General features: G+C 42.9%; 1 protein-coding gene, 1 long non-coding RNA gene and 1 pseudogene across 3 annotated transcripts in view; 1 reads left to right on the forward strand and 2 right to left on the reverse strand.

The window, feature by feature from the left end:
- Nucleotides 1–14,752, reverse strand: part of TBC1D9 (TBC1 domain family member 9) — a 120,439-nt gene extending 105,687 nt beyond the window's left edge. Inside the window, exon 1 of one of the 2 annotated variants that reach the window (XR_010409573.1) lies at nt 13,784–14,750. Coding sequence is in view for 1 of the 2 variants with exons in the window: in XM_045880406.3 (XP_045736362.1) it covers nt 13,784–13,913 (130 nt within the window). In the remaining variant the exon portion in view is untranslated. Of the gene's footprint in view, nt 1–13,783 lie in introns of both variants that reach the window. The other variant, XM_045880406.3, reaches the window with a different exon arrangement.
- LOC135363662 (uncharacterized) lies at nt 836–13,748 on the reverse strand. The gene is made up of 2 exons (XR_010409572.1): nt 13,375–13,748; nt 836–3,454 (listed from the first exon to the last, which is right to left on the reverse strand). It is a non-coding gene; the product is annotated as an uncharacterized LOC135363662 (long non-coding RNA).
- Nucleotides 14,753–16,763: 2,011 nt separating the features above from the next.
- Nucleotides 16,764–17,319, forward strand: LOC123847521 (gamma-aminobutyric acid receptor-associated protein-like; annotated as a pseudogene).
- The last annotated feature ends 9,231 nt before the right edge of the window (nt 17,320–26,550 follow it).

Below are 26,550 nucleotides of genomic sequence, written 5' to 3' on the forward strand. Positions count from 1 at the left end.
ATTTCCACCCTGGTGGTCAGAGTCACGCAACGGTCACCCACGACAGCCACTGTCAATGACATCACAACCCAGGAAAAGGAGCAGCCTTCCTCTGCCTGTTTTTCATTTCCACACTCAAGACTGCATTTCTAAGATGGGGCTCACTTTGCCCCAGTTTCTTTCCAAGTGCTTCTTCCTCTCTCCTTTTTCATCTCCCTTCTCCCTTTCCAAATTCAATCAAACTCAAGTATAAATCCAAGCTCTGTCTGTATTAGTAGCAGGGGCTCCTCAAGTATCTTACTTCTCGAAGCATTCAGTTTCCTCATCTATAACAGAGGGAACATTTAACCTACAGGATTGCTCTGAAAATCAAATTTGTGACATAAGGTAAGTTCACAACAGAATGCCTGAACCACAGAAGGATTTCTGCAAATGTTAGCTCTTCTGCCTTTATACTTTATGACATTTATAAAATTAATAAAAAATTACACAATCAAGTGTTAATTAAAAAATGGGACCACGGGGCACCTGGGTGGCTCAGTCGTTAAGCATCCACCTTCGGCGCAGGTCATGATCCCAGGGTCCTGGGATCGAGCCCCGCATCGGGCTCCCTGCTTAGCGGGAAGCCTGCTTCTCCCTCTCCCACTCCCCCTGCTTGTGTTCCCTCCCTCGCTGTCTCTCTCTGTCAAATAAATAAATAAAATCTTAAAAAAAAAAAAAATAGGACCACAATAACAATGCTTTGAAAATTAGCTTTCGATCACATAGATTGAAATCTTATTACAAAGATGCTTTTAGAAAGTGTATTTTCTATTATTTATTATAGCAATTGATATGTAAATGTTATAAAATGCCATGATTTCTTCCTTTTATGCTTTAATGAAAGAGTCCAAATATAGGTCTGTTAAGTCTTGCTTATTTTTATTAAAGACTACCTTGGTTCCTAGGTTAACATAGATTTAAAAGATTGGTAGTACTGAAATGTAAATAGTTTGCCTTATTAAGAAGTGTTACATGCAGGTAATCTAGGAGATCAACAGAGTTTGCTTTTTTGTTGTTCAGAGTGTAAACAGAGATAGAGTCCTTAATGTTGTGCTTGACCTTCCCTCTGGCAAGGACTTGCCCAGCAAGCCTTAGAATAATGCAGCTGAGAGGGGGAGTGTTTCACAGACCTCATCTCTTGGATTAGACAGTTACCTGCCCAGCTTTGTGCTCCTAGGACCCACACAGAAAGTAAAAGAGTTGATTCATCTAAATGCCAGTTTCTAGTCCAGGTCTCCAAAGGAGAGTTAGAAGAACCTTAATGGAGCTCTAGAATAGATCACAGCACTCCTGAAAGGACGTGTAAATAACCTAACAGCAAAAGTGTGAAAGGAGATTGGAAGAAAGCTAGAAGCCAGTGGCAATTTTAGAACACCTTTAAAAATGACTGCCCTATCCTCTGAGCTCTCTAGAACATACATCTGACAGGAAAGGAAAACAAAGAAATGGGGAAAGTGGGTTAAGGACTTCATTCTCTGGTTTAACTATTAGAATCCCTGTTTCTAAATTACAAACTCCTGATGGACTAATTAACCATTTATACATATAAAGAGAAAAGGCAGCCCCTCTCTGCCTCCTACCCCAGTCTTCTCCTTAGAAGTCCCACTTGCCATGGTCAGAGAGAATCATTTGTACAGGAGAGAAGGAGGGAAGAAGGGCAGAGGAGAGAAGCAGGAGAGTGAGAGACAGTACCAGGTTTCCTGGCAGTTTTCAAAAAGTACCTGTCCTGGAAGGGAAGGGGGAGAGGGAGGGCGGGAGGGAGGAAAAAAGGGAGGTATGTAGAAACAATTTTAAAGTTGCTGATCAAAAATCACCTTTAAAAAAAATTACCATCTTCCCAAAACCCTGAAAATGACTTAGCTTTTTTAAGCTGCCTAACTATCAGGCAGTTTTCCATTTGCTTTAACAGCACCCTCTGAAAAACACAAGGTTTCTGTAAACTGGAGACTTCCGTGGCTCACGCACTGGTGTGAATTAATTAAGAGTCAGCTGCCTCCTAACACCTTCCCTAGATCATCTGCAAGGGTAGAACAATGATGGGCCATTATCTGTGAATGGCTCTTTATGCTTCCTGTACTTTACATAACTTAACTCATAAAATCTTCACAACAGTCGCTAAAGGATTATTAAGCCATTTCACTTAAGGAAATCAAGCTCAGAAAGGAAGAGAAACTTCCCAAATGCTATCTCTTGGTAACAGATGGGGCTGGGATTTGAATCTGGAGGTCTCCTTACTAAGGGAAGGACTGGAAAAGCCCAGAGAGCCCTGTGATGCAACTATTGAACACAACGTTGTGCGAAGAGCAATCCTGGTGGTTTTCCCAATTGCCTGTGGCATTCCTTACACTCCGCTGTGTCCTGGAGCGCACACGGGCCTTAGCCTCCAACACCCAGAACTCAAGGTGGCACCTACCAGAGCTGTTGGCATAAGCTGCCCAGTTCCAAACGGCAAAGTCCTGATTTGTACACAACTACAAAACGGGTTTTGTGTAGGCTTTTGTGCAGGCGTGGGAACCATCCCACAACTGAGAACCTGATCTCTTCATAAAGTGGGAACCCTATGCATGACAGCAAAGCAGAAAGTATATGCAGTGTCCCTGAACAGGAGGTCAGCCCCAACCCCTCAAATTTATGAAAGGAATCTTGTAGTAAATATTCCCCTCTCTCCTTTTTAAAAGTTCATTTATTTATTTAAGTAATCTCTACCCCCAATGTGGGACTTGAACTCACCACCCCGAGATCAAGAGTCACACACTCCCCGGACTGAGCCTGACAGGCACCCCCACGCCCCTACTTTTTGAAACCAGTTTACAAAAACCCGGAAGACGTCAAAAGCCATCTCAAATCCTACACAAATCATATGCATTCACCCTTCAGCTTCTTTGTAGAGTAAGGTAAAGTCTCAAGACAAATTAGAACGGTGATTAAATCATTCCGTGGATGAAATTCTCTTAAAGTTCATAACAACAACAACAACAACAACAACAAAGTTCATAATAACAAGCAGAAGGGGAAGAATTCATGGAACAAGCAAGCAACATCTGCTTTTATCTAATCATGCTCCTTGCTATAGTAGCACTTGCTTATTACGTATGATGAGCCAAGTGCATACACAGCTATAGAGGACTGCCCATCCCAACCCAGAATCACCAGTAATGACCTTAAGGAACTAACACAAATTTTACTTGCTTTTATATATAATCCACAAAGAAAAACTTTTACTGCTATGAGCAACTAGAAGCAACTTTGCTGTTACAGTACTTACAGATTAGCAAGATGAAAGCATTTACCCCCAAAAGCAGGCACCTGTTAACTAGTGAGGGCTTTAAGAGCATTGCTGTGTTATTTCTCTCACCACTGGGAGTTTGTCACGAAGGGGAGGAAACATTTTCCTTGACTCTCTTAGGATCCCTGGCTGGGTCTGAAAATTAAACTGACGAAGATAACAGGAGAAAAACATACAAGTTTTACTGAATTTGTACATGTACAAGGGAGCCTTCACAAGAGAATAAAGAAACAAAGAAGTGGCCAGAGCAGGAAGCTTTTATACCTTTTAGTCAAAGAACTATGTGAAAGATTGACAGGACACAGGGATTTGGGCTAGGAGTAATCCAACTAGAGCTAGATGGTCATCTTCCTTACCTAGGAAGATAAGGGTTAGTTTAACCAGGTTTGTTTACAGATTCCTCTAGTGCCTCTCTGGGCTAATAAGAGTCCGTCTCCAGGAAAAGGGGAATTTATTTCCTGCCTTGAGGCAGAAAAGTGAGAGTTTTTTCATGTTTACTGCTTCTTTTTTTTTTTTTAAGATTTTATTTATTTATTTATTTGAGAGAGAGAATGAGAGAGAGAGAGAGCACATGAGAGGGGGGAGGGTCAGAGGGAGAAGCAAACTCCCTGCCGAGCAGGGAGCCCGATGCGGGACTCGATCCCGGGACTCCAGGATCATGACCTGAGCCGAAGGCAGTTGCTTAACCAACTGAGCCACCCAGGCACCCCATGTTTACTGCTTCTTAATTGCTTTCAGATCAAAGTAATTCCTATGTCAAAGGGACATGTTTTTAGGCGACAGCCTGGTTTTCTTTATCAGTAAGCAAATGGGGCATTTCCCTAGCTGTGAAGGCCTCCATGTGATTCAAAAAGTCCAATTCCTGGACAGTCCAGTGCTGAATCTCCGATGGAAACAATCTGAGAGACTTAGTCTTTGTTAGTATCATCATCTCCATGCCTATGTTCTCAGTTCTCCCAAATTTATTAATACAGGTTTGATCACTATGTTAGTAATGAATGGCTCAGCAAGAGAATCTTGCCTTTTCCTTCTTGTATATCTTTATAAAGTTCAGCATTCATTAATAGCTGGTACTCAAACACATTTTTTTTTTAAGATTTTATTGATTTTTTGACAGAGAGAGACAGTGAGAGAGGGAACACAAACATGGGGAGTGGGAGAGGGAGAAGCAGACTCCCCGTGGAGCAGGGAGCCCAATGCGGGGCTCGATCCGAGGACCCTGGGATCATGACCTGAGCCGAAGGCAGATGCTTAATGACTGAGCCACCCAGGCACCCCCTCAAACACATTACTAACAGAACTGCTTACAGCAGATATTATACTTTTGATTTGCGTAATGAGAAATTGTTTTGATCTCTTGGTGACGCCCTCTAACTTGAAGCACCTATGTTCTAATTCACCTGGCATCCATGGAGCTCCTGAAATTACATGTAAATTCTGGGGGTGTTTTCATTTTTCTGGAGATAGAGTCAATAGTTTTTATTAGATTCTCAAGGAAGATAGTAAAGAAAATGGTAGTCCACACCATTATAATTAGTCTTGTAAAGAAAAGTAAATACAAAATCTAATAGGCCTTTAACTTATTAGCTGTGACCCATGGCAAGTCACACCTTTCTAACACTTTACTTTCTTTTTCTATAAAATGGGGATAATAGTAACAGCCACCTTATACAAGATAATTTGCTACTAAGGACAACTATACAAAAGGGATAAAATATATTTTAAAATATCAAAGAACTAAAAAAAGAGATATTACTTCACTTAGGAAAGAGAGCAGCTCAAAGAGAAGAGCCCTACATATGGGACAGCTATCATTTTGGGAGGCATTTGCCTCTTCTAGAAGGGGCTGCTGAGTGGCAGAAAGTCTGGATGTGCTTTTAACAGAATCAGAGATTGGGAAGACAAGGATAGGAATCAGTGCCACCAAAGAGGTAGGGAAACCAGTGATGCTTCCCTCTCTTTGCTTTGGGACTTGTTAAGACCTACAACCTAATCATAAGTGTGAATCTTAAATAGACAGAATCACCTTGGTTAGAGCCCAGTTTTGAAATATATCAATACCTAAAACTAAAGTGATTTTGTTTTGCTTTGTTTTAAAGATTTTATTTATTTATTTGACAGAGAGAGACACAGCAAGAGAGGGAACACAAGCAGGGGAGTGGGAGAGGGAGAAGCAGGCTTCCCGCTGAGCAGGGAGCCCAATGCAGGGCTCGATCCCAGGACCCTGGGATCATGACCTGAGCCGAAAGCAGACACTTAACCGACTGAACCACCCAGGTGCCCCTAAAACTAAAGTGATTTTGATTTGCAAGTGGCAGGAAAAAAAATTCTCTCTTGTATCAATCATCTTCTACTTCAGATTACTTCTGCAAAGTAGAAGTACAATGTCCAGCACATAATGAAAAGTAGCCAGGCATACAGGAAGACATAACAGCATGAATGAAAACTGGGAGAAACAAGAGACAACAGAACAAACCTACATGGGCTGTGGGATATGGAAGAGAACAGGGACTGTAAAATAACTATGCTAGCCATGCTCAAGATAGATTTTTTTTTTAAGATTTATTTATTTTAGAGAGAGAGAAAGAACAGGGAGAGGAGCAGAAGGAGAGGGAGAGACTCTCAAGGGCTCAATCTCACGACCCTGAGATCATCACCTGAGCTGAAACCAAGTTAGAGGCTCAACTGACTGACCCACCCAGGCACCGCCAAGATAGATTTTTTTTAAATACTGAGAGTTTTGATAGGTAATTGGAATTTATAAAAATAAGTCAAATGGGAATTTTAGAATTTAAAAAGTCGAGGGTAGGCTTAACAGACTACATATAGTTAAAGAGATGGTAAATTAAAACATATTATCAAAAGAAAATAACCAAGATAAAGCAAGTAAAAATCAGAAGGTAACAGACATAGAAGATACAATGAAAAGATCTAGTATACACGTAATGGGTGTGCCAGAAAGAAAGATGAAAATAATGAGGGAAAAGCAGTATTTGAAGAGACAGTGGATGAGTTTACAAAACCAATGAAAGTCCTACTACACCAAGCAGGATTTTTAAAAATCCACAAATAGCTGGGTCATAATAAAACTGCAGAAAACCCTGAGGGTTGCTGGAGGGGAGAGGGGTGGGGATGGGGTAACTAGGTGATGGGCATTATTAAGGAAGGCACATGATGTGATGAGCACTGGGTGTTACATGCAACTGATGAATCACTGAACTCTACCTCTGAAACTAATAATACACTATATGTTAATTCACTGAATTTAAGTAAAATAAAATTAAAAAAAAAAAAAACTACAGAAAACCGGGGTGCCTGGGTGGCTCAAGCATTAAGCGTCTGCCTTCGGCTCAGGTCATGATCCCAGGGTCCTAGGATTGAGCCCCACATCGGGCTCCCTGCTCCACGGGGAGCCTGCTTCTCCCTCTCCCACTCCCCCTGCTTGTGTTCCCTCTCTCACTGTGTCTCTCTCTGTCAAATAAATAAATAAAATCTTTAAAAAAAATACACTTCAGGGGGCCTGGGTGGCTCAGTCGTTAAGCGTCTGCCTTCGGCTCAGGTCATAATCCTAGGGTCCTGGGATTGAGCCCCACATCGGGCTCCCTGTTCTGCGGGGAGCCTGCTTCTCCCTCTCCCACTCCCCATGTTTGTGTTTCCTCTCTCACTGTGTCTCTCTCTCTCAAATAAATAAAATCTTAAAAAAAAAACAAACTGCAGAAAACCAAAATCAAAGAGAAAACCTTAAAGGCAGCTGGAGAAAAAGGCATACTACCTACAAAGGAATAATAATTCAGAGTGACAGTTTACTCCTCAAAAAAAAAAAAAAAAGTAAATCATTAGACAACAGAACAGTATCTTAACCCTACTTACAAAAAAATTAACTGCCAACCACTCAAAACAACAATATCCTTCAAGAACGAAAGCAGAATGAATACATTTTCAGACATAAAAAACAAAATTTCTCAGCAGCAGGCTCTAAGGGAAACAGAAAAGGCCTTTTTTTTCAGACAACAGAAAAATGGTTCCAAAAAAAGCACAGAAATGGAAAAAAATACAACAAAAACTATAAACATATGTGGAAATGTAACTGAATACAGACTTAAAAATAGTAGTAATTATATGTTTTCATGTTGAAACATGTAAGAATTAAAATATACTAAAACAATGGTATACAAGATGGAGGTGGGGGGTAGTTAATGGAGTTAAAGTATTACAAGGTCCTTATCTGTGAAAAAATTAAAATACCAATTTTAAAAAATTAAATAAAATGAAAGTACCAACGAACAATATACTTTGATAAATTAAGAATGCATTATAGGAGCGCCTGGGTGGCTCAGTTGGTTAAGCGACTGCTTTCGGCTCAGGTCATGATCCTGGGGTCCTGGGATCAAGTCCCACATCGGGCTTCCTTTGCTCTGCGGGGAGCCTGCTTCTCTCTCTGCCTCTGCCTGCCACTCCCCCTGCTTGTGCTCTCTCTGTCAAATAAAGAAATAAAATCTTTAAAAAAAAAAAAAAGAATGCATTATAATCTCCAGAGTAACCACTAAAAGAATAGTGAAATGAATATAAAATCTCTAGCTAATAGAGGCTTGAAAATGTAATCATTAAAGAAAAAAATCCCATAGCCTACCAAAAGGCAAGAAAAATTAAAAATAGAGCAGATAGGAAAAAAAAAAGAGAAAGCACTTAATAAGATAGTAGAGTTAAACCCAAGTCACATGTACATTGACTAAATAATCCAATTAGGAGGCAAAAATTTTCAAGCTGGATTAGGAAAAAAAAAAAATCAACTCTGTTAAATATAAATATAACTCTGTTAAATAAAAAAAAAAAAAAAAAAAAATATCACTGTACAGGGGCGCCTGGGTGGCTCAGTCGTTAAGAGTCTGCCTTCAGGTCATGATCCCAGGGTCCTGCTCCATGGGAAGCCTGCTTCTCCCTCTCCCACTCCTGCTGCTTGTGTTCCCTCTCTCATTGTGTCTGTCAAATAAATAAATAAAATCTTTAAAAAATAAAGAAAGAATAAAAAAATAAAATATCACTGTACATCCTACAGATATTAAAAATGAGAATATTAACAAATTTATGCCAATATATTTGAAAATCTAGATGAAAAAGATAAATCCTAGAAATAGCTTATAAAACTGACAATAAAAGAAAATTTTAAATTATTTGAATAGTTGTCATACCATTCAACAAAACCCACGAATAAAAGTTCAAGGCTAGACTTCCTCACCAGTGAATTTTGGCAAACATGTCAGGATGAAATAATACTGCTATCACACAAACTCTTCTAGAAAATTGAACAGAGTGAGCTCTCTCCAACTTACTTTTTTTTTTTTAAGATTTATTTATTTATTTGAGAGAGAGGAGAACACGGGGAAAGGGGGGAGGGAGAGGGAGAGAGTCTCAAGCTAACTCTGCTGCGTGCGAAGCCCCAGGAGGGGCTGGATCTCTCACTACCAGACATCACGACCTGAGCTGAAACGAAGAGTCGGATGCTTAACCAACTGCGCCACCTAGGCGCCCCTCTCCAACTTAATTTTTAAGGCCAGTATAATCTTGATACCAAATTTCACAATGTTATGAAAAAGAAAAAGTACAATTCAATCCTACTAATTTATAAGGATGCAAAATTCCTAAATAAAAGATTAGCAAGTGGGGGAGCCTGGATATAAGGTCAATATAAAAAAAAACCAACAACTATATGTCTAGAGGTCAGCAAAAAAATGATAAAAAATGAAATTTTAGAGAAAAAATTTTTTTAAGTAGGCTCCACACCCAGCGTGGAGCCCAACATGGGGCTTGAACTCACCCCCCTGAGATCAAGACCTGAGCTAAGATCAAGAATGAGAAGCCCAATCAACTGAGCCACCCAGGCATCCTAAGTATTTATTTCCTTTTTCTAAGGATTTTATGTATTTATTCAAGAGAGAGCGGGGGAAGGAGCAGAGGGAGATGGACAAGCCGACTTGGCGCTGAGCACAGAGCCTGACTCGGGGCTGGATCCCATAGCCCTAAGATCATGACCTGAGGTGAAACCAAGAGTCAACGCTCAACTGACTGAGCAACCCACCCCCCCAGGCACCCTAGAAAATGAAATTTTAGTAGAGTGAAAAAATATGAAATATCTAGGAATAAATCTAATAAAAATGTGTAAACCCTCTACACAGAGAACTATGAAACATCACTGAGAGAAATTTTAACAGAGCTAAATAGAGGAACATACTATGTTCATGGACCAGAAGACTTGATACTATAAAGGTATCAATTTTGCCCAAATTTATTTATAGACTCAATGCAATTGCAATCAAAATCCCAACAGTTTAAGTCTTTGTTGCTGCTGTGGCTTTGTTTTGTTTTGTTTTGGTGGAACTTTAATAAGTTGATTCTAAAATGCTGTGTAAATGTAAAAGACAAAGCTAAGAAATTCGTAAAGAACAAAAAACAAGATAAGAATACTTGATCAAAGGGGCGCCTGGGTGGCTCAGTCGTTAAGAGCCTGCCTTCAGCTCAGGTCGTGATCCCAGGGTCCTGGGATTGAGCCCCACATCAGGCTCCCTGCTCAGTGGGAAGCCTGCTTCTCCCTCTCCCACTCTCCCTGCTTGTGTTCCCTCTCTCACTGTGTCTCTGTCAAATAAATAAAATCTTTAAAAAAATTTTAAAAAAAAGAATATTTGATCAAATGAATGTAAACTCTTATTTTAAAACTACAGTGTGGTACTGGAGCAAGAATATTCTAATTAACAAAAGGAATAGGCTAGGGGCGCCTGGGTGGCTCAGTCGCTGGGCGTCTGCCCTCAGCTCCGGTCATGGTCCCAGGACCCTGGTATCGAGCCCTACATGGGGCTCCCTGCTCTGCGGGGGGCCTGCTTCTCCCTCCTTCACTCCCCCTGCTTGTGTTCCCTCTCTTGCTGTGTCTTTTTCTGTGAAATAAATAAAATATTTTAATTAAAAAAAAAAAAAAGGAATAGGCTAGAGTGCCCTAACAAGTCAACTGTCATATATCTGGGCACTTGACATATGACCAAGGTAGCCCTACAGAGCAGTGACAACAGATTTACCAATAAATCATGGTGGGACAACTGGATGTCCACACAAATTTTTTAAAAATAAAACGACCCCTATCTCACACAATATGCAAAAATTAATTCCCAGTGATTTGTAAATATAAATTTAGGTGTTAAAACTGCAAAGTTTCTGGAAGATAACAGATTTATAACCTCAATCTAGAAAAAGACTTATTGAACAGGACACAATAAAACACTAACTGTAAAGGAAATGGAAGCTCTAAAGAATTCAGACATGAAAATTAAATGAGAAATCACTCTCTCCTTAAGAGAGTAAACACGCAGGCAAGCAACAGAATGAAGATTTTGCCACACATACAACCGACTATGAACTCATCTCCAGAATATATTTTTAAAAAATACCAATAATCAGTAAGAAAAAGACAAACGGGGCGCCTGAGTGGCTCAGTCGTTAAGCATCTGCCTTCGGCTCAGGTCATGATCCCAGGGTCCTGGGATCGAGTCCCACATCGGGCTCCCTGCTCGGCAGGAAGCCTGCTTCTCCCTCTCCCACTTCCCCTGCTTGTGTTCCTGCTCTCGCTATCTCTCTCTCTGTCAAATAAATAAATAAAATCTTTAAAAAAAAAAAAAGAAAGAAAGAAAAAGACAAACGATCCAATTGAAAAGTGGGCAAGACTTGAACAAGAATGTCAGAATATTTCAAATGGCCAATTAACATGAAAAAGATGCTCAACCTCATTAGTCAGGAAAAAGCAAATGAACAGCACAATGTGGTATTACTATAAAAACACCAGAATGGTTAAAATTACAGACTGATGATGTTGGCAAGGGTATGGAGCAAGGGAAATTCCCATACGTTGCTGGTGGGAGTATATTGGTACAACTACTCTGGAAAACAGTTTGGTATTATCTGCTAAAGCTGATGATTCACATAACCTATGAGCTAGTAATTCCTCTCTGCACCAGTGCACTCATTAAATGGACGATGATGATGATGATGATGATGATGATGATGAGATGAAAGAAAGGGTAACCAACATCACGCTCCTCTCCTTTTGATTAGGACTGATCATTCTGTTTGCTCCCACCTCCCAGATCCATCCCTAGGAGGCTGATCCCTAGGGACTAGATCACCAGGACATCCTGTCCAGCTGGCTTCTCTTGGGTCCCACAGATGAAAGACAGTGGCAGAAGCTGACAGGGTAGGAGGAGAGAAGTCGGGCATGTCCTCTCCACTTCCTTTTTGCTGTGTTCTGAGTTTCTAGGGGGAGTCTGCTTCTCCGGAGGCCCAAGCTCCTCCTGCCTGCCTCCAGCTCACAAGGCTTCCAGAAACATTCCTGTCGCCTAGGGTGGTAACAGCCTCCACCGCTGGGCCTTTCACTGGTTCTGGTAACCCTGCCTCCATCTTTCTAAGTTGTCTTCACCAACTCTCTTCGTTTGAACTAGGTTTAGTTCTATTTTCTGCTGGGACCCCATGGAGTGGCAATTTTATATTAATTTATATGATTGTTTTATCAACACTTGTCTTCTCCACAAGGCTGGGTGAGCTTCATCACACTGGCACTTCAGACACTGCCAACAAATATTTGTTAGGACTGATCATTTAATGGATCTTGGATCCATTAACGCATGAAGTTAATGAACGCATGAAGGAACTGATATTAGGAGCAAAATATACTATACATAGTTCAAGGATTTCTAAAATGTTCCTGCTATATTTAATGTGGCACCAATCTATCAGAGCAGACATTTTTCCTCTTTTAGTTGAAAAAAGGCCTTTGTTGGCAGGAATATTTTTACTCGTGATAATTTCAAGATACAATTTTATCTTTCTGAAGTAAGTTATCAATAATGAGATTCCAGGTGGACTGTGGTTAGTTATAGCTCTGAGTCAGTACGAACATAATAAAAATATTAACTAGGAAAACAAGGCTCTGCATCTCTGAATTTTTCATAACCTATTGCATATGACTCTAGAAAAGAAATACTACTTAGTAGTTACACAGCGTAGGATGGTTAACTCCAGGCAGGAAAGGTTCTTTGTTAATACAATAAACTACCTATTTACCTTGTTGTTTTAGGCTTAAAGAAGGACAACCTGGGCTGATCCCAGTATTAGATATGCAAGCTACGTATTAGTGTATATAGTTAGACAACTTCTACAAAATGAACTGGAAAATTCTGATTCTAGGCCACCAATCAGAATTTCCAGAACAGGGTCTGGAACTCCGCATATTGCCTTCTCTTTTATGGCAGAAAAAGTGTAGAATAATCAGGTTAGCTATAAGCGATATGATATACTAGCCAAGATCCTTTAAACCCATATATGCCATAAAATACATTTTATTTATTTTATTTGAATTTTAATCTTGAGAAAATTAGTCTGTAAACTATAATCATAACTAAATATGCACCATATCAAAAATTTTTATTTCATAGGACAGCATTTTGAAAGCAACAATTTAGCTAGCATGCAAGCTCCCAGAGGGTGATATATTTTGGACTCTAAAGAGGTCAAAGTTCATCTCTTTTCTGCAGTCTCTTTCCTGGTTAAACCTCCCCTATTTCTTCTGCTAACTTCTTCACTGTAAAAAGTATCCCAGTTCTCTTCATTCTAACCACCATGGAGAGGGGAAGGTCCAATTTCTCTAGTATGGTATGAGTTCAAGATTATTTTGTAATCTCCCAGCAAGCAAACTAGTTAGTTAATAACAAAGACCTTTCTAATATGGCACTGCGTGGGATATGGGTCTGATTTTACAATCTTTAAACGATAGGGCATGGTTTTACTAATAGTTACATTATTAATAATACCTTGTGAGGGGGTTCGGCTAAGTGATTGAGTTAAAATAGTTAAAATGCTGTTACACTGCTAATTCTTTTTACAACCAGATAACTTGCTTTCTTATGTCTAATTAGGTTGCAACAACAACAACAAAAATCCTTTTTCATTCTCTTCAGTCATAACTAATATAGGAAATGACCACACCAGCCTCTTACTGATTGCTTCCCTGGAAACGAAAGAGCATTTTATACCTGATCCTGCCATGATCAGCAACAGAATGAAGTAAAAATTAACCGTCCTCTACTTCTCTCGCCCATATACAAAGCGATATTTTTTAAGAGGGATGGGGAAGGGGGGATTAGGGAGAAGTGCCGCATTCAACTCATAAGGGCTGCTCCCCCCAATCTCCATTTTCATCAACATCACCCACTTAGGGGGCGCCCGGTACTCGAAGGGCCCCCTAGCCCGACAGGGTAAGAAAAGAATCATCTCTTTCAAAGACTGAAAAATCACGACTCCCGATGTCTTCCGCGCACCAAGTGGGGCCGGCCGCCCAGCCCCGGGGGACCGGGCGGCGTCCCGGGTGCCCTGAGCCCGGGGCCGCGGGCGGCGCCGCAGCGCTCCCGGACCCTCCCGCACGGACTGGCCGCCGGTCCTTACCCGCTAATCCGCCGCCGCCGCCTCCATCGCCCGCGTGCCCCTTCCTCCGCTGCAGGATGAAGTAGGGGTTGGCCCTCTCGGTGATCCACAGCGCGTTAGCCAGCAGCACCTCTTCGGGGTTCACCCACATGTTCCCGGGCGCCGCGAGCGGACACACAATGGGGCCGCGGGTCGGGTCCTGCACACACCGGCGCGCACAGGCGCGCACCCCCGGGCACACGCGCGCCCTCCCGCCCGCTAGGTGCGGCGGCGGAGAGCCGCTTCACCAGCCGGCCGCCCGCGGCGCCCGGGCCCCAACAAAGCCCCCGCGGGAGGCCGGGGAGGACGGCGAGGACGCGGGCGCGGCGAGCAGCATCCTCCCCGCGGCGGCGCCGCCCCCCGCGAGCCCAGGCCCGCCGGCCCGCAGCCCGGCTCCGGCCCACGGCGGAGCGAGGAGCGGGAGGAGGAGGAGGAAGGGGAGCGGGCGGAGGAGGAAGTGGTGGCGTTCAGTCCCGCGATCCGGGGCCGCGGCGAGCAGGGCTGCGGGCGACAGGAGCGCACACGGCCCCGCGGCGAGGGCCGAGCTGGGCTGGGGCGCGGCTGCTCCCGCAGCACCGAGCCGAGCTCCGGGCCGCCTCCGTCTCTAGCCGCTCCGCACCCTCGAGGTCACCGTGCAGTAACACTCGCCGTCGGGGCCACTGGCACACGCAGCGAAGCCCAGCTCGCCGCTGGAAGGGCGCTCCGGACGCTGCGAATGAATGACGCGAGCACGGCTCACTGGGAGCGGGCCCGGGTGACACCAGTTTCCGCGGACGCGGGTCCTCCGCGGGCTCCCAGCGCCGAGCCCAGCTGCTGCGGCCGGCTTTGGAGCAACCTTCTGGGGACCGTGGGCCAAGCACTCGGCCCCACGCCCATTTCAGCAGAGAGGACGCTGCCAGGCTCCGTGGGGGTGTGTGTGTGTGTGTGTGTGTGTGTGTGCGCGCGCGCGCTGTGTGTTTATGGTTGACGCTCTGTAGGCTAGCGCCACCCCCCTTCCCAGGAAATAAGTGTTTCAAGGTTCCAGACTAGCAGCTAGATACCCGGTCGGAAGTGGACGCAGCCAATGGTTGTCCATGTTTTTGTTTCCTGCATCTCTAGGGCAAGTCATGCGCTAAACTTGTCACCGCCTATAACCCCTCCCCCTCTCCATTGCATTGTAATTAAAGTGGCCCAGCTAAGTGCATTACATCACTTCTTTCCTTGACCTGTGGGGCATGAGCAATAGCGAAGTTGGAAGCAGCCCAAGAGCTTAGGCCAACTAATTCACACCACCACTGTTCCTATTTCAGGCATTTGGAGCTGCGAGGACCGGGCACAGCAGAATTCAGGGATTTATTCACACTTAATAGATGGATTTAAAAAAAAAATTTTTTTTTTTTAATCATTGAAATTAGAGACACAAAGGCCAGCTTTATCCCTAAACGGTTTTGCATTCCCCCAGTACTTCAAGCCTCTTGGGATCACAGCCGATCTACCTATATATCTGATGACCTTTTTTCACCTCTTTTTACACCTGGGAGATCTGCAGACAGCCACATCAGCAAAAGGAGGCTCTACTTCCCAGATGATGGGAATTTATCAAGCTCTGCTTTGTTGTGGAAGGTGGACATCCTAGAGACTTCTTCCTTTCCAAACAAGAAAAGCAAACCATTCCCAAAGCAAATGAGACTTTCTTGTGTGCACTTAAGCATTTTTGCTTCTGTAGCTCTCCTCTGTACTGCTGAATTCCTTCAAATGGCAAAGTGAATGCATCCCAGCCATTTTAATGAGACTGCTGCCTCGGTGCCTGTTGGTTTCTGCTCAGTGAGCTCTCAAGGAAAATGGAAGTCTCTCTTTCCCTTATCACATTGACTGACCTTCTGCCTCTTTAGGAAACATTTTAGACCTCTAGGCATTTGTGGAAACTTCACATATTTAACACAGACTCAAAAATGTCATTTGGCATCTTTGGCCATAGCACAGTGCCTTTAGTCATAGAATCTATTGCAAGTCAAGCACAATAAACATTAAGACTGCAAATCATACATATGTAAAAATTTAATAATATATTTATATAACTGAATATTTTTAAGGCTTCCATGAATATTCTTTCATTTTTTGTAATTAGCATTTTTTTAAAGATTTTATTTATTTATTTGAGAGAGAGAGAATGAGAGATAGAGAGCACGAGAAGGAAGAGGGCAGAGGGAGAAGCAGACCCCCTGCTGAGCAGGGAGCCTGACGTGGGACTCGATCCCGGGACTCCAGGATCATGACCTGAGCCAAAGGCAGTCGCTTAACCAACTGAGCCACCCAGGCGCCCTGTAATTAGCATTTTTTAAAACTCCATTAAGTACCTTCATATTGTCTTTTTTTTTTTTTAAGATTTTATTATTTATTGGGGGGGGGGCACAGAGAGAATGAGAGGGAGAAGCAGACTCGCAGCTGAGCAGAGAGCTGGACATGGGGCTCCATCCCAGGAACCTGAGATCATGACCCCAGCCATAGGGTGGCGCTTAACTGCCTGGGCCACCCAGGCTCCCCCCACTTTCATAATGTCTTTTAGAGTGTCCTTATCATACTGCTCAAAGTTGTGATGTGATTTTAGCTTAGCATTTTTTTTTTTTAAAGATTTTTATTTATTTGACAGAGAGAGACACAGCGAGAGAGGGAACACAAGCAGGGGGAGAGGGAGAGGGAGAAGCAGGCTTCCCGCTGAACAAGGAGCCCGATGTGGGGCTCGATCCCAGGACCCCGGGACCATGACCTGAGCCGCAGGCAGACGCTTAACGACTGAGCCACACAGGCGCCCCAACAATGCGTAATTATTGAATGCTTCTATGCTGTAGACTCGGGGGCTAACAAGTGAACAAACCATATAAAAATCTTTGCCTTGGTCGCCGGCGCCCCCCTTCCCGTCTCCCCCCCACCTCCTACCCCCCGGGTTCCCTTAGCCCAGCCTGGTCCAGCCCGGTTCCGGGAGGATGAAGTTCGTGTATAAAGAGGAGCATTCGTTCAAGAAACGTCGCTCTGCGGGCGAGAAGATCCCAAAGAAATACCCGGACCGGGTTCCGGTGATAGTAGAAAAGGCTCCCAAAGCCCGGATAGGAGATCTGGACAAAAAGAAATATCTGGTGCCTTCTGATCTCACAGTTGGTCTGTTCTACTTCTTGATCCGGAAGTGAATTCATCTCCGAGCTGAGGATGCCTTGTTTTTCTTTGTCAACAATGTCATTCCACCCACCAGTGCCGCAATGGGTCAGCTACACCAGGAACACCATGAAGAAGACTTCTTTCTATACATTGCCTCCAGTGATGAAAGTGTCTGCGGTCTGTGAAGCTGCTCCCCCTGAGGTGGGGGGTCCCGTTCTACAAAGAGAGAGGTGGCCCCCCCTTCCTTGACCTCCTCCTCCTCCAGGCTCAACCACCACCTCCCTTCTTCAGGACCTGCACTTCCTAATGTTTGAGGCTCTCTTCCAGCCCCTCTTAGCAGAAGGGCTCATGGGGGAGGTGACCTCTTGGACCTCTCCTTTCTCCCCTTTCTCCCCTTTCTCTTACCACTTTTCCCACTCTGCTTTAGACTTCTCGATTGTCAATCTGTCACATCCAGCGATTGTTTTGGTTTCTGTTCCCTTTCTAACTGTCCAAGGGGCTCAGAACCCCAACATTCCCTTCCTTTCACTACATTCCTTTTTGGGGGTAGATGGAAAGGACTGAAATTGCGGGGGGAAGGTAGGAGGCACATCAATAAAGAGGAAACCAAGCTGAACTGGAAAAAAAAAATCTTTGCCTTAATGAAGATTAAATGTAAAATTAATAATAAAAACCAAAACAAATTTACAAAAATTTGCTTTGAGAACAAGATTGGATGCCAAGAGGAAAGAAGAAATAATTTGAAGTCCTTAGCTTTTTTCTAGTTTTTTGTAAGAGTTAGAGCATAATCTTTCCAGGAAATCGGGGTTTCCATTATCACAATGAATTGTGTTAACCTGTAGGAGAAGGCACTGCAAAGAATCAGAGAAGCTACAAGGAGCCTAGAGCAGCTTGCCAGTCTCATACTGCCAACCACTCACTAAAGTGCAGCTTTGTTTAAAAAAAAAAAAAAAAAGACAATCAAATACACCTGAACTAGAAATAATGCAAAGAGAACCTAATTAATCCAACCAGTTCCTCAGTGAGATAGGTATTTTTAGCTTTCAATTCAATTCATGGTTTTAAGCCCAAGGATTGTCTCAAGCCACTTAAAGAAGAAAAGCATGTAACAGATGCCTAGATAAAGTAGGGGTAAATGACCTCAGTCTTTGTGTCTCACTGAGATCGGCTACTCTCCCCTCCCCCACCTAGAAAGAATCAACTCAGATAGGGTTTTGGTGCCCCCACCTCCACCCCTTGGAGCAACCAATGGGTTTACTGCTTAGTGGGCAGATCTAACTGAAACAAAATTGTGTGTCTTTGGCAATTCTCATCCCCCCCCCATTCCTACAATGTTTCTACTTTTTCTGCTTTTCACCTTCGCAGGGGTGTATTTTCCTCCCTGTCCTCACCCCTCTCCAAATAAGTCTTTATTTTGCCTTTTAGGGATTTGCCCCACCCTTGGAAATGCTGCGGAGTCTTGGGCGCTTTATTTCTGCCCACACCCTCTCCCCTCTCTACATCGGCAGCCTCAAGAGTGGGCAAGTCAGTAGAAAATTCAGGTCTAGTCTAAGCAGAGAAAATTCACCCAGCAGACTAAGAAAGTACTAATACTCCCCTGGGAGAAACCAACTCTTCCCCTAGACTTCTAGCTGAAGGTAACATGTTAATAGGAACCATTTTTTTTAAGTACCCACATTTTCCTTGTCCAACCTGGAAGGGCAGTAGCTATAGTAGAATATTTGGAATTTCTAGCGTCCAGTGAGGTAGAAGGAGAAAGGTTTACCAGTTGGAGCAAAGAAGGGTGGTATTGCTTCAAAGATTCAAGACCTTATAGTAGCTTTGGTTCACAGTGGGGATGAGTTGCTAATCCAGCTGGAAAAACTAGATCAACCAGTCACCACAAAGTCTACTCTGCAAGTAATAGAGTTAATTGATGATACAGAAACAACAGTTTGGTTCTTTCAGCTTTAAGTGGCTGAACAGATCCGTAGCCAAGACCATCCTTACATATAAGTGCGTATTGAGGGTAAAGATCCTTCAAAATAGCTCAGATCTGTAACTGTACTGCCCTGCCTCTGTTCAGTGAATCAGTCCACCTTTTGAATTCTAAGATGCTCTGGAAATAAAAAATGAATAAAACATTATTTTCTTCCATGTTGGAGAACTGTGGCCAGATGACCTCTGTCAAATGCTGTGTTTCTGGAATCAAGAAAGAAGACAGAAAGTCTTTAGGGGAAAAAATGAAGCAAGGTATTTCACCGATTTGTTTTCTGATTAAGTGTCATTAAAGAGGGCAAGTTTTTTTTTTTTTTAAAGATTTTATTTATTTGACAGATAGAGCGACAGCTAGAGAGGGAACACAAACAGGGGGAGTGGGAGAGGGAGAAGCAGGGTTCCCGCTGAGCAGGGAGCCCGATGCAGGGTTTGATCCCAGGGCCCTGGGATCATGACCTGAGCCCATGAGCCCATGAGCCGAAGGCAGACGCTTAACGACTGAGCCACCCAGGCGCCCCTAAAGAGGGTAAGTTTTAACGGTTGGGAAAGATAAGGTCAAGAGCTTAGACCATAAGGGAAGGGAAGGGATACACTTTGCCTACTTCAAAATTCTCCATTGCAAGTTCCCTGAGGGCCAAGACTGTGAAAAGATCGTTGTTATAACCCTGGGCATAGCACCTGCACCTCTGTAAATGCCCAACAAGGAGGTGCATACTTGGCTGATGAATTTCCAATTTAAGAAAGGTTTTGAGATTTAGGAAGGAAAAGAAACCCTGATTACAGTTACGTTCAGCTCCCCAGATTATGTACAAGGAAACTAAAGCTCAGAAAAAGGAAGGGGCTTGACTCAGGTCACTTAGGTAATTAATAGCAGAGTTGGAAGTTGTTTTTTTTATTTGGGAGACTATCATGGTCCCAAATCTTTTTTTTTCTTTTTAAGATTTTATTGGACAGAGAGAGACACAGCGAGAGAGGGAACACAAGCAGGGGGAGTGGGAGAGGGAGAAGCAGGCTTCCCTCGGAGCAGGGAGCCCGATACGGGGCTCGATGCCAGGACCCCGGGATCATGACCTGAGCCGAAGGCAGACACTTAACGGCTGAGCCACCCAGGCGCCCCTGGCCCCAGATCTTAACGGCAACTTTTCCTTCTTTCTCCACATATTATTTGTCACGTTTTTCTCAAAACTTAAAGTGATTTGTAAGTATATAATGTTGTCATGGCTATTATCTATCACTGTGGTCTGAGTGTCCATATCCACTGATGGGTTAAACCTGAGTCACATGCCTGCTCTGGAGAGGTGGTGACAGAGGTGAGGGGTCAGTGGGTGTGGGATAGTCCCCAAAGGAAAATCAAAGAACCGTTATCAAAATAAGGTGAGAGGGTTGTGGGCACAAAGCATAAGCTGACACCTTGCAACCTCTCCCCACCCCCCCACTGCCGTTAAGATCTGGGTGGGACAGGTGTAACATTCTTCCAGGAATCTCCCAACTATCTTAATGTTAATGCCTTGCTAGAGGAGAAAAACAACCTTAACTTGACAATGGCAAGGCCTCCAGTATCTTTGTAGGTCCTCTTTAGCATATGAAAATTCTTTTGAAACCTCCCTTCTTCCTTACCTCCCCCAACCCCGTAGTATATCATCAGCCACCCCTCACAACCCCGGTGCAGCAGCTTTTTCTGCCCATGGGTCCTGTCCCCGTGCTTGAATAAAATCACCTTTTTGCACCAAAGACGTCTTGAGAATTCTTTCTTGCTCATGGGCTTCGAACCCCAATAACGTCTTTCCTACATCAGGCAAGCCTGCACAACAGAGGTCTACTAGATAACCTACTGACAATTTGGTTTTTTTTATTTATTTATTTGAGAGAGAATGAGAGAGAGCACATGAGAGGGGGGAGGGTCAGAGGGAGAAGCAGGCTCCCCGCGGAGGAGGGAGCCCGATGCGGGACTCGATCTCGGGACTCCAGGATCATGACCTGAGCCGAAGGCAGTCGCCTAACCAACTGAGCCACCCAGGCGCCCCCTGACAATTTGTTTTTGAATGACTAAATCCTCTTGATTGTAATTTTCTATTGCATAAATATAACATACTTTGTTTTGTTTTCTGCTAAAATGTAGTGGTGGGACCCTTTTGATAATTAAGGTCAAAGATCTTTTAATTTACCAGAGGGAGGAAGGAAAGAAGGAGGGAAGGAGAGAAGGGAGGGAGGAAGGGAGGAAGGAAGGAAGGAAGGATTTTTTGTAAGGACTCACATGGAAAATACTAGTAGCAGAAACCTTCAGGAAGCTCTGGGACCAGCCTCTCAGCCTCTAGCACTCGCATGCTCTCTCGCTCTCTCCCTCCCTCTGAATCTCTGCTTTTCACAGATTTGTTTTAGCATCTTTCCTCCACTGACCAGCCTCCTTTCCTTACCCATAGTTTCTGTTCCTCATAACTTGAGCATGTGCGTGACTCATGAAAGCTTCGGTTCCATTTTTTGTCATTGCTTTCAAGCTAGAGCTCCCACCATGAACTAAAAATTTTAGGTATTTTATAGCTATAATTCATGAAAGGGGAATTGATTGGCTCACCTTATCTTTTTGTCCAAGGACCAGGTTGTTGCCCAGCCTATGACTGGCTGTCATTTGGTCAGATTACCAAGACAAGGCAGCTGTGTATGTATGCTTATTGTGTGCAGCTGATACTTCACAAAGTCTCACTGTTTTTTATTAAAAAATTCGTCATTTTGAGAATTGACCGATTACTTGGCCTTCAAATACTCCACTAGCTGGGAAATCTTTACCCTGTTTTGCGTAAGCCAGTCAGCCATGTCAACGAAGGCAGACAAACAATTGTAATTGTTTAATTACAATTAAATTAAATTACAATTTAATTAATTGTAATTAAAATTACAATTAATCTGGTCTATAACTGTGGGCTTCAATGATCCATGATTGTAAAATAACCCCCTCATTTCTTTTAAGGATGAAGTTTTTGTGTTTGTTTGTTTGTTTTCCCCACAGTCATGCTGTTCTTTTGCCAGTAACTAATTTGTCTATTTTCTTGCTAGTTAAAAACATGCCAAAACTCCACCATCAACAGGATTTTTTAAACATGTGCATTTTTTAAACATTTGAAGATAGGTAAGAAGTAGATTGGGACATTGATATTAAGGTAATAATAGTGTTTCTTCTGAAATGCACATGTGCCTATAAACCTAATAAGTAGGTTTTTCTTTTTTTAAATAGAAGAATACAACTTTTCTCCTCTGAGGATAAGAACTAATATTTTTACTGATCTTTTTGAAATAAAGTACTTTGATTTAATATGACAACTCAGCTGTCTTTTTATTAAACTGATGACATTCTTCATAGAGAAATACTATATTCTATCTCGAATCTCAAATCTTTAAAACATTTTTATGTTTGATTAAATGATTTAAATGAGCAATATCTAGGCATCCATGCTAACACAAAATAACATATCACCCAAACTCCCTTTATTATCAACTATATTTAAACACTTTATCACTTAATTTCCAGCCTCCCAGAGCTTTAGATTGTAGATTATAAAACAATATAATCTGAAGTTTGCAAATCTTTGAAAAACCGTAAGTATGCAATATTAAATGAGGAAAAAAACAAAACAAAACGTATTCTCTGCACCAAGGGAGAAATAGTTCAGATCACTTAATTCCTAAAGGATAAGTATGAGAGTTGGCTGTTGAGCTACCTTTATCAGAATTGGGGAAAAGGCAAAAAATAACTCACCCTTTATTTATCCCCAGGGCTCTTAACACTCTCATTAGGCATTTATCACTGAGGCTTTTTTTTTTTTTAACAGAATGTATTGCCCTTCAGTGACATCTTTGATTTCTTCTATAAAATACAGACCTAAATAGGCATTTTCATCAGAAAATTGTACTGGTGAGAAATTTGCCTTTTTTTTTTTTTTTGTCACTTGTGATCCTCTTATAGGCTGTGAAATGCAATCTTCCATAAAAAGGGATGTGTTAAATCACACTGATTTCTATTCCAATGAAAATTACAGTTTGCTTTTAATGGGAATGACTCAGTCAATCAAATTGGAAGCTTAGACATTCTGTCCCCGAATGAAACTTTAAAACATAATTCCTTCTCTCTTCCTTTATACAGAGCCAACCCTCACTCACCTAAAGAGCACTAAGTGGGAGGCACATATTTAAAGTACAAAAGTATATACCTTTTGAATGCATCCTTGTCTACAAATTGTGGCCCTTGGATTTTAACATGAAGTCTCAATTAAAAAGCCTTTCAAAAGAAATGAGAAAATCTATCTCAGATGTGCCAATAGAAAATCACAGAATTATAGATAAAGACAGCTAGTTGGTGGTTAAATGAAACAGTGCGATATTAGAGATTACATTTGATTAAGTCAACGCTATAAAAATATTTTTATGGCTTCAGTGGGATCCCACGGCTAGGTGCAATTTTGAGATAACATGGCTTTGCATCTGTACTTGGAAGATTTCTCTGATGCTTGCCTGTTCCATATGCAGAGTTAAAGGGAGGTTGAGAACTGTGATTACGGCCTCTTTCCCTCAGAGTGTGCAAGGACAGGGTGGAGGAAAAGAGGTCTCTTTATGCTCCACTTCTATCTATATGGGTAGAGTAGGCCCTGAAAAGATTGTGATAATATAGGCAAAGTTCAGTTGAATACCTCAGCACCTTGCTCAAACTTAAAAGGGAAACAGCCGGGTGCCTGGGTGGCTCAGATGGTTAAGCGTCTGCCTTCGGCTCAGGTCATGATCCCAGGGTCCTGGGATGGAAGTCCCGCATCGGGCTCCCTACTCGGCGGGGAGCCTGCCTCTCTCTCTCTCTGTCTCTTATGAATAAATAAATAAAATCTTTAAAAAAAAAAAAAAGGGAAACACAGCCAATGTGAGTGATTCTAAATGTTCCCCTTTAGAAGAGACACAGGATTCCTATGTAAAATGTGTGGTGAACTGTCGTCTGTTGTTTCCTGAACAGAAGGGTCACCTACTAGCGCAGCTGCTTCGCAGTGTTTTGATGAATCTGTCATGTTTTGAAAAGGGATGGCTTCTGGAACCTCATTGGACAGCTAAAAATATCAGCGTTTAATGCCATTTTCATCGTTTTTTCCCCTAGCCTATTTGTTATGATAGTTCTTCTCGTTAAATGTGGTTTTGCCAACATCGTACTTTCATGGGAATCGATGTCTCTCCTTGCTGAGGGGTTACTAGCCAAAGAGACTCAGGGTGAACATTTGTCTTTCTGGCTGCTCATTACCTGAGCATTCTTCCTCTTCTCAGGGAAGTCCCCCAGATGGCCACCGGGCTTTCTCAGCCAGGACCAACTCCGGTCCCACTTGGCTCCTTGGCATTGGTGACCACCCAGGTGTAGTTGGATCCACACCCAGCCCTGGAGTTGGCCACACCACGTCCTTCTGATAAGACTTCCCTTCTCCCAGTCACGGGAACCCCTCCCAGGCCTGCTGGTAATGTTTATTTCTTACTGGTGTCCAAGTGGCGGGGGAAGAATGGGAAGACAGAAATTTTTGGACCCCTGTCTACCTCTGGGAGGTCTGCCTTCTCACCACAGACACAACACAACTCCACTTCCTATTACACCAGCTTCAGCATGATGGGGGGCGTGTTAGTGAGGGGGTAGAGGGGGTGGGGGTGTCTTCTTACTGAGGCATGTAGTCTCACTGGAAGAAGCCCCAGTTCTCTTTCTGTTGTGTCTTTTTTTTTTTTTTTAAGATTTTTATTTATTTATTTGACGGAGAGAGACACAGTGAGAAAGGGAACACAAGCAGGGGTAGTGGGTGAGGGTGAAGCAGGCCTCCTGCGGAGCAGGGAGCCCGATGTGGGGCTCGATCCCAGGACCCTGGGATCATGACCCGAGCTGAAGGCAGAGGCTTAATGACTGAGCCACCCAGGTGCCCCTCCTTCTTTCTGTTGTGTCTTAAACTTGCAGCAGGAGCTCTGCTGTTACACTACCTGGGATTCAACTGGGGAGGCCATGGGGCCAAGACAGTGTGTGTGTGGGGGGGGGATATTTATGCACACATCCTGCATATTACATGGTTAATTTTATTGCACACGAACTATGTGCCAAGGCCATATATCTTATTGCATTTAATCTTCACAGCAACTCTATGAGGGAGGAACTGAGTAAACTATTATTGAACTCCCTGTTATGAATGAGGAAACCAAATTACGAAAAGTAAAGTAACTTGCGGCGCCTGGGTGGCTTAGTCGGTTAAGCGTGTGCCTTCGGCTCAGGTCATGATCCCAGGGTCCTGGGATGGAGCTCCTCCTGTCTCAGCAGGGAGCTTGCTTCTCCCTCTCCCTCCCTTCTCCTTCTGGGGGTGCATGCCGAAGAAAAGCAAACATTATTACACCCTGCTTGTGCTCACTCTCTCTCTCTCAAGTAAAAAAAAAAAAAAAATCTTAAAAAAAAAAAAATTAAAGTAACTTGACCAAAGTCATGCAACTAGGAAGTGGTAGAGTCAAAATTCAAAACCAAACTGCCTAAACCCAGCCTGTGCTCTTACTCATATTCCTTTTTTCTATAAATATTGTCTATTATTACTATTATTTTATATTCATATTATTTGTCTCAATATGATTATCTCAATAAACTTTTTTAGGTCATGAAATTATTCTCAGATCATCTTCGCTGTAAGAGGGAGTTTTAAGTGCTTTGAATGCAGATAGGCAAACAAGATTGTACAAAAACGGACATGTCGGCGAGGATATGGTGGGCTACTCTCTTCAAGGCTTTCGGCAGGGAACTGTTGAATACAGCTAAAAATCCTGTGTAGATTTTGGTTTTCAGTTCTTTCCTTCATTTTTTCATTTACATTTCCAGCAAGAAACTTGGGCTCCATGTTTTCATTCGTCTGCCTTTTCTACCATTTGAAAGTGGTGGTAAGATTTGTGTATCTCAGTGGTTCTCCAATCTTAGTGTGTCAGAACCACCAGGACGCTTGTTAAAAGAGCCTGGTCCAGAATTTCCGATTCGGTAGGTCTGACCGAGCCCTGAGACTGTGCATTCCCAACGAATTTCCTGGTGATGTTGATGGTGTTGATCCAGGGGCCACCCTGCTGGGAAACACTGGTATAGATCAAAAACAGGTACTTCAGTGGGAAGCTATTTCTTTTAGATAAGCCATGCATTTACTTAAATAGATCTGTAAGATCCAGGTATCAGACCTTCAGCCCTGGATTAATATATTCCTTGACCCCGGACTCTGACTTGTAAAATGATCTAAACTCATCTCTCAGTTTTACATTGGGCCCCAGATTACCCTTGTGATCCTGTATTCACTGTTGGACGCGACTTATAACCAACACGTGACTGCGCTGTTGGCAAGTACCTCCCGGATGCCTAGCGCTCTGCTGGATGCTGGGGGTGCATGTCGAAGAAAAGCAAACATTATTACACCCGCAAGAAGCTTATAGCAGGTAAGATTCAAATATTAACCAACAAGTAAAATTCAGTTCTACTGTGATAAGTATTAAGAGGAAGAAAGCCATGTGTTCTGTGATCTTAAAGTCGGGGATTTCACTAAATCGTGGTCATCAGCATCCCCTGGGGGATAAAGCTGAAGGATCAGAAAAACCCAGTAACCCCACTTAAAGATATTTCAAAT

Source organism: Mirounga angustirostris, unplaced genomic scaffold (genome assembly GCF_029215605.1).
Source record: "Mirounga angustirostris isolate CCGP_5_RB_7025 unplaced genomic scaffold, mMirAng1.0.hap1 SCAF_2, whole genome shotgun sequence".
In the NCBI taxonomy this organism is placed as follows: domain Eukaryota; kingdom Metazoa; phylum Chordata; class Mammalia; order Carnivora; family Phocidae; genus Mirounga; species Mirounga angustirostris.